Source organism: Bombina bombina, chromosome 7, assembly GCF_027579735.1.
Source record: "Bombina bombina isolate aBomBom1 chromosome 7, aBomBom1.pri, whole genome shotgun sequence".
In the NCBI taxonomy this organism is placed as follows: domain Eukaryota; kingdom Metazoa; phylum Chordata; class Amphibia; order Anura; family Bombinatoridae; genus Bombina; species Bombina bombina.
The window spans coordinates 96,554,255-96,568,702 of NC_069505.1; the positions used below are offsets into that span (position 1 = coordinate 96,554,255).

General features: G+C 38.7%; 1 protein-coding gene across 2 annotated transcripts in view; it reads right to left on the reverse strand.

The window, feature by feature from the left end:
* The window catches only part of DEAF1 (DEAF1 transcription factor), a 150,124-nt gene that overhangs the window by 118,055 nt on the left and 17,621 nt on the right, over positions 1-14,448 (reverse strand). For both annotated transcript variants that reach the window (XM_053720196.1, XM_053720195.1), the window contains exon 4: positions 2,783-2,929. In XM_053720196.1, coding sequence (XP_053576171.1) covers positions 2,783-2,929 — 147 coding nt within the window. The remainder of the gene's footprint in view (positions 1-2,782; positions 2,930-14,448) is intronic.

A 14,448-nucleotide genomic window follows, 5' to 3' on the forward strand; every position in this document is an offset into this window, starting at 1 on the left:
ATAGATAGATAGATAGATAGATAGATAGATAGATAGCTAGATAGATAGATAGCTAGATAGATAGATAGATAGATAGATAGATAGATACAGACATATATAAGAATTACGATTTACAAATACTTAGATATTCCCCTATATGCAGAACATTGGAATGTGAAGTATTTACAGTAAATACACAGTATAGTCTCTACACTAAAGCTAAAATTAACCCTGCAAGCTTCCTACAAGCTACCTAATTAACCCCTTAACTGCTAGCCATAATACACGTGTGATGCTCAGCGGTATTTAGCGGCCTTCTAATTACCAAAATTGCACAAGCTGTTTGTAAATAATTTCAGTGAGAAACCTAAAGTTTGTGAAAACGTTTGTGAAAAAGTGAACAATTTTTTTTATTTGATCGCTTTTGGCGGTGAAATGGTGGCATGAAATATACCAAAATGGGCCAAGATCAATACTTTGGAATGTCTACTACACTAAACTAAAGCTAAAATTAACCCTACAAACTCCCTACAAGCTACCTAATTAACCCCTTCACTGCTGGGCATAATACATGTGTGGTGCTCAGCGGCATTTAGTGGCCTTCTAATTACCAAAAAGCAAAGTAAAAGCCATATATGTCTGCTATTTCTGAACAAAGGGGATCCCAGAGAAGCATTTACAACCATTTATGCCATAATTGCACAAGTTGCTTGTAAATAATTTCAGTGAGAATCCTAAAGTTTGTGAAAAGAATTGTGAAAAAGTGAACGATTTTTTTTATTTAATCGCATTTGGCGGTGAAATGGTGGCATGAAATGTACCAAAATGGGCCTAGATCAATACCTTGGGATGTCTTCTAAAAAAAAAATAATATATACATGTCCAGGGATATTCAGGGATTCCTGAAAGATTTCAGCGTTCCAATGTAACTAGTGCTAATTTTGAAAAAAAGTGGTTTGGAAATAGCAAAGTGCTACTTGTATTTATGGCCCTATAACTTGCAAAGAACATGTAAACATTGGGTATTTCTAAACTCAGAACAAAATTTAGAAACTATTTAGCGTGGGTGTTTTTTGGTGGTTGTAGATGTGTAACAGATTTTGGGGGTCAAAGTTAGAAAAAGTGTGTTTTTTTCCCATTTTTTACTCATATTTTATAATTTTTTTTATAGTAAATTATAAGATATGATGAAAATAATGGTATCTTTAGAAAGTCCATTTAATGGCGAGAAAAACGGTATATAATATGTGTGGGTACAGTAAATGAGTAAGAAGAAAATTACAGCTAAACACAAACACCGCAAAAATGTAAAAATAGCCTTGGTCCCAAACGGACAGAAAATGGAAAAGTGCTGTGGTCATTAATGGGTTAATGCCTTTATATGTGTATATATGTCTGTAAATACATAAATACACATATAGTTTAGTGCTTTTTAAGACCCAAATAAACCATTATCATTAATAGTAAAGAACTTTACTACTTGCGCACCATTGGCTTAGCGTTTAAGCAATTTCTAACATAAATTTTACTGTGCACCCCACAGAAGTCTATTATGTGATGAATTTAGCGTACCCCTGCTATCGGACATGTAGATATTAGCATGCCCTAGACATTCACTTAAGTGATAAAAAGTTAAAAATAACTTTGAACTTGTGTGATGTTAACGCACAATAACGCTAATATTTTAGGCCATAGCTAAAGTAAGCTCCGGAGCGCCAACACACTTCTACTGCACAGCTAAAAACAGCCAATTGTTGGCTACGCACATATGATATTCATGACTGGTCAACTGTCATGTTCAGCTCAGTATATGCAGTGTACTGCTGCTCCAGAACCGATTTTAACTATGTGTTTAACCATTTCCTAATCCTATATACAAGCAAAAGTGCAATAAGAAAATGATTTAGCACATTAGAGCATTTTCAGGTTGTGCTTTTATATGCCTTTAAAGGGAAGTTATACTATTCAACTTTGGAACAGACTGATCGCCAATATTCTGCAAATCTTGAATTTTGGCATAAGTATTAAATGGACTTGGGGTAAATCATATACTTCAATGTAGGGATGGCCAACATGTGGCCCTTTGCATTCATTTTTGTGGCCCCAGGGAAAAAGCAAAGCTAAGAATGCGAGCTATCTTTTTTGTGGCATCCAAGAAAAAGCGGAACTAAAAATGTGTATTTTGGGAAACTCTGGTGGTGGACAAACAAGGTAACCACAACTCAAGAGAGTCATATGGAGGGGAGAACAGCAGATAGAGCCTGACTTACTTAAGATTGCAGGGTATCCTCTGTGCCACTGGACATTTTTAGGAAATATATTATTATTATTTGTGTTTAGCCTTACGTTTATATGCGGCCCTTAAAGCTTCAAAAATACTGATGTTAAAAGACCATTAAATATAGAAGAATTGCATCAACAATTGCTAAATAAAAAAAAATTAAATAGCTCTTACTCTGAATTTGAAATAAGCAGTAGATTTTTTCTGACAAATTTCAAAATTTACTTCAATTTGCCAGGGCCCTGTATCATGTGACAGCCATCAGCCAATCATAGAATTATAAATGTGTATGCTGTAAAATCATGCTCAATAGTACCTGGCGCCTCAGAAAGTGCACATATAAAAAGACAATGCGCAATTTGATAATGGAAGTTAATTGGAAAGTCTCTTTATATGAATCATGAAAATTGTGACTTTAGTGCCCTTTTAAATACTTTGTATATAATTAAGATTAGTATACAATACATAAACCTTATTTTTATATATTAAAAGTACATTGACATCAACAAATAGTTAATCTACCTGATCCTAGACGGTTCTTGTACAGGACACCGCTGATATTCCGACATCGAACAGGAAGTTCATTATCATACACAGATTGATCCCAGTTATATTTTGTGCCATCTTTATCGGAGCCAGGAGACAACGGTGTGGAAGATCCCTCTGATACTAGCCAAAAAAGAGAGAGACTGACTAAAGTGTTTAATGATAACTTACATTCGCCGTATACACAAAGCTATGTTAAACTCAATGACTTAGTAAATGATCTGTTTACAAAAGGATAGATTACGAGTGGAGCACAAAATTGCGCTTTCGCGAGTGCGATATTTGCACTCCACTCAGTAATACCAGCACACGAGAATGTGCACTGGTATTCCAAGCTGAGCGCAATGTAAACGCGACCTCGCATTCGCATTGCATGAAAGCTTTGCGCTCAAGAGAGGGTTCTTCTATAGGCTTATGCCGAAAGTCATGGCAGAGAACCTAGGGCAGCGAAGAGGGTAAGCCACGCAGCAATGGGCAGCAAAGTTAAAATATATATATGTATATGAATATATATATATATATATATATATATATATATATATATATATATACACACACACACACACATTTTAACACATAAATATATACGTGTATAAGAATATACATATATATTAACAGTTTTAAAACTGTGAGTCCCCACAGAACACAATTTAAAGGCACTTTCAGTGCGGTTTTTTTTTTTCTAACACCCGACACCCACTCACTTTAACCTCTTATAACTGCTTTGTGCAGTTATTTTTTAATACCAGCACACGGTATTAAAAATAACTACTATTGCTACTAATTTTTTTTTTATTTAAGTGAAAGTCAATCCTAGCGTTTGTGAAACGCTAGGATTGACCATTGGAACAAATAAAGGGGACTTTCATGAAGCATAAAATACTTAATGCAGAAAGCTCCTTTATTTGTTTCAAGCGTTCACTGGACTGAGCTGCTCAGGCAGCCCACGGCATAACGCTGTTTTGCTCTTAGCAAATAGCATGCAGAAAATGCTGCGCCGGATTTCCCGCACGACTATTGGCTAAGAGGTGAAAACGCCACCTCTCAAGCAAAACAGCGTTCTGTCGTGGGCTGTTACCAGATGCAGAGTATAAAATGTATGAGATTTGCTTATTTAAGGCTTATTTGTGTATATGAATTAGCTGATTTTGTGTTTTGAAGCCACAACCTAATAAAATGGGTTGAGCTTGTAGGTATAATCAGATCTCATTACTTTATCACATTGTGTACATATACATGCTTCTTTATCTTATACTAGGTCGATAAGCCTGCCCAGAGGGCAGTCTATGTTTAAAAAATTCAAACCCCTAAGCTTAAATTACAAAAAATAAAAAAGTAAAATTACAGAAAAAATAAACAAAACTATCCAAAATAAAAAATGTAAACCTAAACTAAATACCCCTATAAAAATAAAAAATATCCCCCAAAATAAAAACTCCCCCTAATCTAATACAAAACTACCAATAGCCCTTAAAAGGACCTTTTGTAGGGCATTGCCCTAAGTTAAACAGCTCTTTTACCTCTAAAAAATACTAAGAGCTCGATGATATAATCTTCGCCAGCTCAAACCTTGTTTTTCTCGCTGACACTTGCAGGGCTGCCCCGGTGCAATGATCGTAAAAAAGGGGCAGTCCCTGCGAGTTGGCTCCTATTAAAAGTATTGGAGCTCGCTGGTTAGGGAAACTTCGCTCCTTAGTGCGAAGTTATCAGGGAGCACTTTAAAATTAAAATCCTGCAGCCAATATAACTCACATTACGCTGCTTTCTGCTTATAGCTTACATTCGCCTATATTTTAGTATGCACTTGTTTTTCTATTGGGGTTATAAGTGTTCGTATTGTTTTGAGAAAAGCTCGCCACCTTTTAGTTGGTGAGAAAAAACTGTGATATCTGCAGTGCGAAAATCTTTATAGAATTACGCTGGGATTAATGAGACATTTTCATATACGCCCATGGAACGCCCATGTTCAGCCCATTTTACGAAAAAACAGAATTTATGTTTACCTGATAAATTACTTTCTCCAACGGTGTGTCCGATCCACGGCGTCATCCTTACTTGTGGGATATTCTCTTCCCCAACAGGAAATGGCAAAGAGCCCAGCAAAGCTGGTCACATGATCCCTCCTAGGCTCCGCCTTCCCCAGTCATTCGACCGACGTAAAGGAGGAATATTTGCATAGGAGAAATCATATGATACCGTGGTGACTGTAGTTAGAGAAAATAAATCATCAGACCTGATTAAAAAACCAGGGCGGGCCGTGGACCGGACACACCGTTGGAGAAAGTAATTTATCAGGTAAACATAAATTCTGTTTTCTCCAACATAGGTGTGTCCGGTCCACGGCGTCATCCTTACTTGTGGGAACCAATACCAAAGCTTTAGGACACGGATGATGGGAGGGAGAAAATCAGGTCACCTAGATGGAAGGCACCACGGTTTGCAAAACCTTTCTCCCAAAAATAGCCTCAGAAGAAGCAAAAGTATCAAATTTGTAAAATTTGGTAAAAGTGTGCAGTGAAGACCAAGTCGCTGCCTTACATATCTGATCAACAGAAGCCTCGTTCTTAAAGGCCCATGTGGAAGCCACGGCCCTAGTGGAATGAGCTGTGATTCTTTCAGGAGGCTGCCGTCCGGCAGTCTCATAAGCCAATCTGATGATGCTTTTAAGCCAAAAAGATAGAGAGGTAGAAGTTGCTTTTTGACCTCTCCTTTTACCAGAATAAACAACAAACAAGGAAGATGTTTGTCTGAAATCCTTTGTAGCATCTAAATAGAATTTTAGAGCACGGACAACGTCCAAATTGTGTAACAAATGTTCCTTCTATGAAACTGGATTTGGACACAAAGAAGGTACAACTATCTCCTGGTTAATATTTTTGTTGGAAACAACCTTCGGAAGAAAACCAGGCTCAGTACGTAAAACCACCTTATCTGCATGAACCAGATAGGGCGGAGAACACTGCAGAGCAGATAACTCAGAAACTCTTCTAGCGGAAGAAATTGCAACCTAAAACAAAACTTTCCAAGATAATAACTTAATATCTACGGAATGTAAGGGTTCAAACAGAACCCCATGAAGAACTGAAAGAACTAGATTAAGACTCCAGGGAAGAGTCAAAGGTCTGTAAACAGGCTTGATTCTAACCAGAGCCTGAACAAACGCTTAAACGTCTGGCACAGCTGCCAGCCTTTTGTGAAGAAAAACAGATAAAGCAGAGATCTGTCCCTTCAGAGAAAATCCTTTCTCCAAACCTTCTTGTAGAAAGGAAAGAATCTTAGGAATTTTTATCTTGTTCCATGGGAATCCTTTAGATTCACACCAACAGATATATTTTTTCCATATATTATGGTAAATTTTTCTAGTTACAGGCTTTCTAGCCTGAATAAGAGTATCTATTACAGAATCTGAAAACCCACGCTTTGATAAAATCAAGCGTTCAAACTCCAAGCAGTCAGTTGGAGGAAAACCAGATTCGGATGTTCGAATGGACCCTGAATAAGAAGGTCCTGTCTCAAAGGTAGCTTCCATGGTGGAGCCGATGACACATTCACCAGGTCTGCATACCAAGTCCTGCGTGGCCACACAGGAACTATCAAGGTCACCGAAGCCCTCTCCAGATTGATCCTGGCTACCAGCTTGGAAATGAGAGGAAACGGTGGGAATACATAAGCTAGGTTGAAGATCCAAGGTGCTACTATTGTATCCAATAGAGTCGCCTTGGGATCCCTGGATTTGGACCCGTAACAAGGGACCATGAAGTTCTGACGAGAGGCCATCAGAACCATGTCTGGAATGCCCCATAATTGAGTTAGTTGGGCAAAGATTTCCAGATGGAGTTCCCACTCCCCCGGATGCTCCTCCATCGCCAGGGAACTCCTTGTTACCCCCTGATGGTTGATATATGTAACAGTCGTCATGATGTCTGATTGAAACCTTATGAATTTGGCCTTTGCTAGTCGAGGCCAAGCCTTGAGAGCATTGAATATCGCTCTCAGTTCCATTATGTTTATCGGGAGAAGAGAGTCTTCCCAAAACCATAGACCCTGAGTTTTCAGGGGTTCCCAGACCGCGCCCCAGCCCACCAGACTGGCGTCGGTCGTGACAATGACCTATTCTGGTCTGCGGAAGCTCATTCCCTGTGACAGGTTGTCCAGGGTCAGCCACCAACGGAGTGAACCTCTGGTTATTTGATCTACTTGTATCGTCGGAGACAAGTCTGTATAATCCCCATTCCACTGTCTGAGCATGCACAGGTGCAATGGTCTTAGATGAATTCGTGCAAAAGGAACTATGTCCATTGCCGCAACCATCAAACCTATTACTTCCATGGACTGCACTATGGAAGGAAGAAGAACAGAATGAAGTACCTGACAAGAGCTTAGAAGTTTTGATTTTCTGGCCTCTGTCAGAAAAACCTTCATTTCAAAGGAAACTATTATTGTTCCCAAGAAGGGAACTCTTGTTGACGGGGAAAGAGAACTTTTTTCTATGTTCACTTTCCACCTGTGAGAACTGAGAAAGGCTAGGACAATGTCCGTATGAGCCCTTGCTTTTGACAGAGACAACACTTGAATCAGGATGTCGTCCAAGTAAGGTACTACTGCAATGCCCCTTGGTCTTAGCACCGCTAGAAGGGACCCTAGTACCCTTGTGAAAATCCTTGGAGCAGTGGCTAATCCGAATGGAAGTGCCACAGGTAATGCTTGTCCAGAAAGGCGAACCTTAGGAACCGAAAATGTTCCTTGTGGATAGGAATACGTAGGTACGCATCCTTTAAGTCCACCGTGGTCATGAATTGACCTTCCTGGATGATAGGAAGGAACGTTCGAATGGTTTCCATTTTGAATGATGAAACCCTTAGAAACTTGTTTAGAATCTTGAGATCTAAAATAGGTCTGAATGTTCCCTCTTTTTTGGGAATTATGAACAGGTTGGAGTAAAAACCCATCCCTTGTTCTCCTAATGGAACAGGATGAATCACTCCCATGCTTAACAGGTCTTCTACACAGTGTAAGAATGCCTGTTCGAAGATAATTGAGACCCGTGGAACCTTCCCCTTGGGGGTAGTTCCCTGAATTCCAGGAGATAACCTTGGGAAACTATTTCTAGCGCCCAAGGATCCTGAACATCTCTTGCCCCAGCCTGAGCAAAGAGAGAAAGTCTGCCCCCCACCAGATCCTTCCCAGATCGGGGGCCAACACTTCATGCTGTTTTGGTAGCAGTGGCAGGTGACTTGGCCTGCTTACCCTTGTTCCAGCCTTGCATCGGCCTCCAGGCTGGCTTGGTTTGAGAAGTATTACCCTCTTGCTTAGAGGGTGTAGAATTTGAGGCTGGTCCGTTTCTGCGAAAGGGACGAAAATTTGGCTTCTTTTTAGCCTTAAAAGACCTATCCAGAGGAAGGGCGTGGCCCTTTCCCCCAGTGATGTCTGAAATAATCTCTTTTAAGTCAGGGCCAAACAGTGTTTTACCCTTGAAAGGGATGTTAAGCAAAAGCGCTCTGCGCGCCACGATAGCAAACCCTGAATTATTCGCCGCTAATCTAGCTAATTGCAAAGCGGCATCTAAAATAAAAAAGAGTTAGCCAATTTAAGAGCTTGAACTCTGTCCAAAACCTCCTCGTACGAAGATTCTTTATTGAGCGACTTTTCTAGTTCTTTGAACCAGAAACACGCAGCTGTAGTGACAGGAACAATGCATGAAATTGGTTGTAGAAGGTAACCTTGCTGAACAAACATCTTTTTAAGCAAACCCTCTAACCTTTAATCCATAGGATCTTGAAAACACAACTATCTTCTATAGGAATAGAAGTGCGTTTGTTTAGAGTAGAAACCGCCCCCTCGACCTTGGGGACTGTATGCTATAAGTCCTTTCTGGGGTCGACTATAGGAACTAATTTCTTAAATATAGGGGGAGGACAAAAGGTATGCCGGGCCTTTCCCACTCCTTATTTACTATGTCCGCCACCCGCTTGGGTATAGGAAAAACATCGGGGGGCACCGGAACCTCTAGGAACTTATCCATCTTACCTAATTTCTCTGGAATGACCAAATTGTCACAATCATCCAGAGTAGATAATACCTCCTTAAGTAGTGCGTGGAGATGTTGAAATTTAAATTTAAAAGTTACAATATCAGGTTCTGCTTGTTGAGAAATTTTCCCTGAATCTGAAATTTCTCCCTCAGACAAAACCTCCCTCCTGGCCCCTTCAGATAGGTGTGAGGGTATGTCAGAACAGATATCATCAGCGTCCTCTTGCTCTTCAGTGTTTAAAACAGAGCAATCACGCTTTCTCTGATAAGTAGGCATTTTGGAAAAAATGCATGCAATAGAATTATCCATTACAGCCATTAATTGTTGTATGGTAATAAGTATTGGCGCACTAGATGTACTAGGGGCCTCTTGTGTGGGCAAAACTGGTGTAGACACAGAAGGGGATGATGCAGTACCATGCTTACTCCCCTCATTAGAGGAATCATCTTGGGCAATATATCTATGGCATTATTATCCCTACTTTGTTTGGACATTATGACACAAATATATCACATATATTTAAATGGGGAGACACATTGGCTTTCATACATATAGAACATCGTTATCTGATGGTTCAGACATGTTAAACAGGCTTAAACTTGTCAACAAAGCACAAAAAACGTTTTACAATAAAACCGTTACTGTCCCTTTAAATTTCAAACTGAACACACTTTATTACTGAATATGTGAAAAAGTATGAAGGAATTGTTCAAATTTCACCAAAATTTCACCACAGTAACTTAAAGCCTTAAAAGTATTGCACACCAAATTTGAAAGCTGAGACCCAACCAAGCCCAGAGGGGAATACGATACCAAATGATGCCTTCTATAAGCTTTTTCAGTGGTTCTTAGCTCCTCACACATGCATCTGCATGCCATGCTTTCCAAAAACAACTGCGCATTAGAGGCGCGAAAATGAGGCTCTGTCTATGACTAGAAAAGGCCCCCAGTGAAAAAGGTGTCCAATACAGTGCCTGCCGTTTTTATTAAAACAATCCCCAAGATTTAACAACTATTAAAAGTAATAATCTGCCAAATATACTTAGTAAAGTAATCGTTTTAGCCCAGAAAAATGTCTACCAGTTTTTTAAGCCCTAATGAAGCCCTTTATTCTTTTACTTAAACTAAGAAAATGGCTTACCGGTTCCCATAGGGAAAATGACAGCTTCCAGCATTACCGAGTCTTGTTAGAAATGTGTCATACCTCAAGCAGCAAAAGTCTGCTCACTGTTTCCCCCAACTGAAGTTAATTCCTCTCAACAGTCCTGTGTGGAAACAGCCATCGATTTTAGTAACGGTTGCTAAAATCATTTTCCTCTTACAAACAGAAATCTTCATCTCTTTCCTGTTTCAGAGTAAATAGTACATACCAGCACTATTTTAAAATAACAAACTCTTGATTGAAGAATAAAAACTACATTTAAACACCAAAAAACTCTAAGCCATCTCCGTGGAGATGTTGCCTGTACAACGGCAAAGAGAATGACTGGGGAAGGCGGAGCCTAGGAGGGATCATGTGACCAGCTTTGCTGGGCTCTTTGCCATTTCCTGTTGGGGAAGAGAATATCCCACAAGTAAGGATGACGCCGTGGACCGGACACACCTATGTTGGAGAAAACAACAATTACGCTTTGCATTTTGTATTTATAAATTCAAATTTCTGTGTGATTTTTGCACATCCAGTGTACTACAATTACGATTTACGCTGCGCATATTTAATATGATTTATTCCTGTGTAAATTACATACTAATTTTACTTTTTTGTTAACATACGATTTTTGGTGAAGAATTTTGATGCACCTTAAAGGGACAGTCTACACCAGAATTTTTATTGTTTTAAAAGATAGATAATCCCTTTATTACCTATTTCCCAGTTTTGCATAACTAACACAGTTATAATAATATACTTTTAACCTCTGTGATTATCTTGTATCTAAGCCTCTGCAAACTGCCCCTTTTTTCAGTTCTTTTGACAGACTGGCAGTCTAGCCAATCAGTGCCTGCTCCCAGATAACTTCTCGTGCACGAGCACAGTGTTATCTATATGAAATATGTGAACTAACACCCTCTAGTGGTGAAAAACTGTTAAAATGCAATCTGAAAGAGGTGGGCTTCAAGGTCTAAGAAATTAGCATATGAACCTCCTAGGTTAAAGGGTCACTAAACCCAAAATCTTTCTTTCATGATTCAGATAGAGAATAGAAATTTAAACAACATTACAATTTACTTCTATTATTTATTTTTCTTAATTTTTTAGATATCCTTAGTTGAAGAAAAAGCAATGCACATGGTGAGCCAATCACACAAGGCTTCTATGTGCAGCAACCAATCAACAGCTACTGAGCATATCTAGATATGCTTTTCAGCAAAGAATATCAAGAGAATAAAACAAATTAGATAATAGAAGTAAATTAGAAAGACTAAATCCTGAAAGAAAAAATGTGGGTTTCATGTCCCTTTAAGCTTTCAACTAAGAATACCAAAAGAACAAAGCAAAATTGGTGATAAAAGTAAATTGGAAAATTGTTTAAAATTACATGCTCTATCTGAATCATGAAAGTTTATTTTGGCCTAGACTGTCCCTTTAACAATACAATTTTTCCCTGCTTATTTTTGTGTGAATGGTTCAAATATTTGTTTTGTATAATGTTTAAAATACGAATTTTGTTGTGCACATTTCATATGAAAATGCAGTATACGCCCCTTAGCGAGAAACCCTGTTTTCAGGGTAAAAAATGGATTTAGATCATTCCACCAGGGAAATAGAAGGACTGGGGAGCATTCATTAATAATCTCGCCAGCCCAGAGAGCTTTCAATCATCGAGCCCCTAACAGTAAAAAACCCCCACCCACCAAACCCCCCAAAATAAAAAAAAGCTAACAATAAAAAACTAAACTACCAACATTTGTATGGACATTGCCCTTAAAAGGGCATTCAGCTCTTTTACAGCCTTTAAAGGGCAATCAGCTCTTTTACAAGCCCAAAAAAAAAAAAAAAAAAAACACACCCCAAAAATTTAAATAAAAAAACGCCTAAACCTAAGCCCCAAATAGGTACTCACTATTCCTGAAGTCCGGCGGAGAAGGTTTTCTTCCAGACGGATCCATCATCTTCTATCTTGATCCGGTGTGAAGGCGGCGCGGAGCTGTGTTCCCGATGCCTGGATCCTCAGCGGCGGCGGAGTTCCTCAGCGGTATGGAGGCTCCTCTTCATCCGATATAAATATGGTGTACCTTGCATTCAATCTTCTGTGTGCAACGATCGCATGAAGAGGAGCCTTCACGCCGACGAGGACCGCCGCCGTTGAGGATCCAGGCATCGGAACACAGCTCTGCACTTCCGCTCCGCGCCGCCTTCACTCCGGATGAAGACAGAAGATGATGGATCCATCTGGAAGAAGACCTTCTCCACCGGACTTCAGGAACAGTAAGTATCTATTTGGGGCTTAGGTTTAGGCTTTTTATTTAAATTTTTGGGGTGTTTTTTTTTTTAGATTAGGGTTTTTTGGGCTTGAAAAAGAGCTGATTGCCATTTTAAGGGCAGTAAAAGAGCTGAATGCCCTTTTAAGGGCAATGCCCATACAAATGCCCCTTTAGGGGCAATGGGTAGTTTAGTCTTTTTTATTTTTTTTTTATTTTGGGGGGTTTTACTGTTAGGAGGGACTTAGTATTTTTTAGAGGTAAAAGAGCTGTTTAACTTAGGGCAATGCCCTACAAAAGGCCCTTTTTTACTTTTATAGGGAGTTAGGTATAAAAAAATTTTTTTTGATAATTTTGTTTAGTTTGTTCTGTAATGTTTGACTTTTTTTTGTTTTGTAATTTAATTTTAATTTTTTTATTTTAATTTAGTAGTAATTGGGGTTAATTTAGGGTGTTAGGTTATGGGGCTTAGTAATTAAATTAGATATTTGCGTTGTGGGGGGGTTGCTGGTATAGGGGTTAATATATTAAAGGGCCATAATACCCAAATGTTTAAACACTTTAAAGTGATGCAGCATAGCTGTAAAAAGCTGACTAGAAAATATCTCCTGATTATTATTTTTTTTATTATCGGTTATTTGTAGAGCGCCAACAGATTCCGCAGCGCTAACATCCTGAACATCTCTATGTAAAAAATAAAGATATTTTACCTCAAAAGTTCCTCAGTAGCCACCTCCCATTGTAAAGGATTTCTATGCAGCATATTAGTATGTCTGTCCTGGGACAGCTTAGGGGATGAGCCTCGTGAACTCTCATATTATTTCACCAATCAGGTAAAGGAAGCTTACTATGAAATCTCATGAGAGTTAAGTCAAATCTCATGAGATCACAGTAAAAGAGTTCATGACCTCAGCACTGCTGATGCTGATTAGATTTCTTCATTTTCTTTTACCTGCAGCTGAGAGCAGCTGAGTATAACTTTTTACACAGAACTTACTCTGCGGAGCTGAGGAGATTGTGAGGTAAAAACATAATTTATGTAAGAATTTACCTGATAAATTAATTTCTTTCATATTAGCAAGAGTCCATGAGCTAGTGACGTATGGGGGGGATATACATTCCTACCAGGAGGGGCAAAGTTTCCCAAACCTCAAAATGCCTATAAATACACCCCTCACCACACCCACAATTCAGTTTAACGAATAGCCAAGAAGTGGGGTGATAAAAAAGTGCGAAAGCATATAAAATAAGGAATTGGAATAATTGTGCTTTATACAAAAATCATAACCACCACAAAAAAAGGGTGGGCCTCATGGACTCTTGCTAATATGAAAGAAATGAATTTATCAGGTAAGTTCTTACATAAATTATGTTTTCTTTCATGTAATTAGCAAGAGTCCATGAGCTAGTGACGTATGGGATAATGATTACCCAAGATGTGGATCTTTCCACGCAAGATTCACTAGAGAGGGAGGGATAAAATAAAGACAGCCAATTCCTGCTGAAAATAATCCACACCCAAAATAAAGTTTAATGAAAAACATAAGCAGAAGATTCAAACTGAAACCGCTGCCTGAAGTACTTTTCTACCAAAAACTGCTTCAGAAGAAGAAAATACATCAAAATGGTAGAATTTAGTAAAAGTATGCAAAGAGGACCAAGTTGCTGCTTTGCAAATCTGATCAATCGAAGCTTCATTCCTAAACGCCCAGGAAGTAGAAACTGACCTAGTAGAATGAGCTGTAATCCTTTGAGGGGGAGTTTTACCCGACTCAACATAGGCAAGATGAATTAAAGATTTCAACCAAGATGCCAAAGAAATGGCAGAAGCTTTCTGGCCTTTTCTAGAACCGGAAAAGATAACAAATAAACTAGAAGTCTTTCGGAAAGACTTAGTAGCTTCAACATAATATTTCAAAGCTCTAACAACATCCAAAGAATGTAACGATTTCTCCTTAGAATTCTTAGGATTAGGACATAATGAAGGAACCACAATTTCTCTAGTAATGTTGTTGGAATTCACAACTTTAGGTAAAAATTCAAAAGAAGTTCGCAACACTGCCTTATCCTGATGAAAAATCAGAAAAGAAGACTCACAAGAAAGAGCAGATAATTCAGAAACTCTTCTGGCAGAAGAGATGGCCAAAAGGAACAAAACTTTCCAAGAAAGTAATTTAATGTCCAATGAATG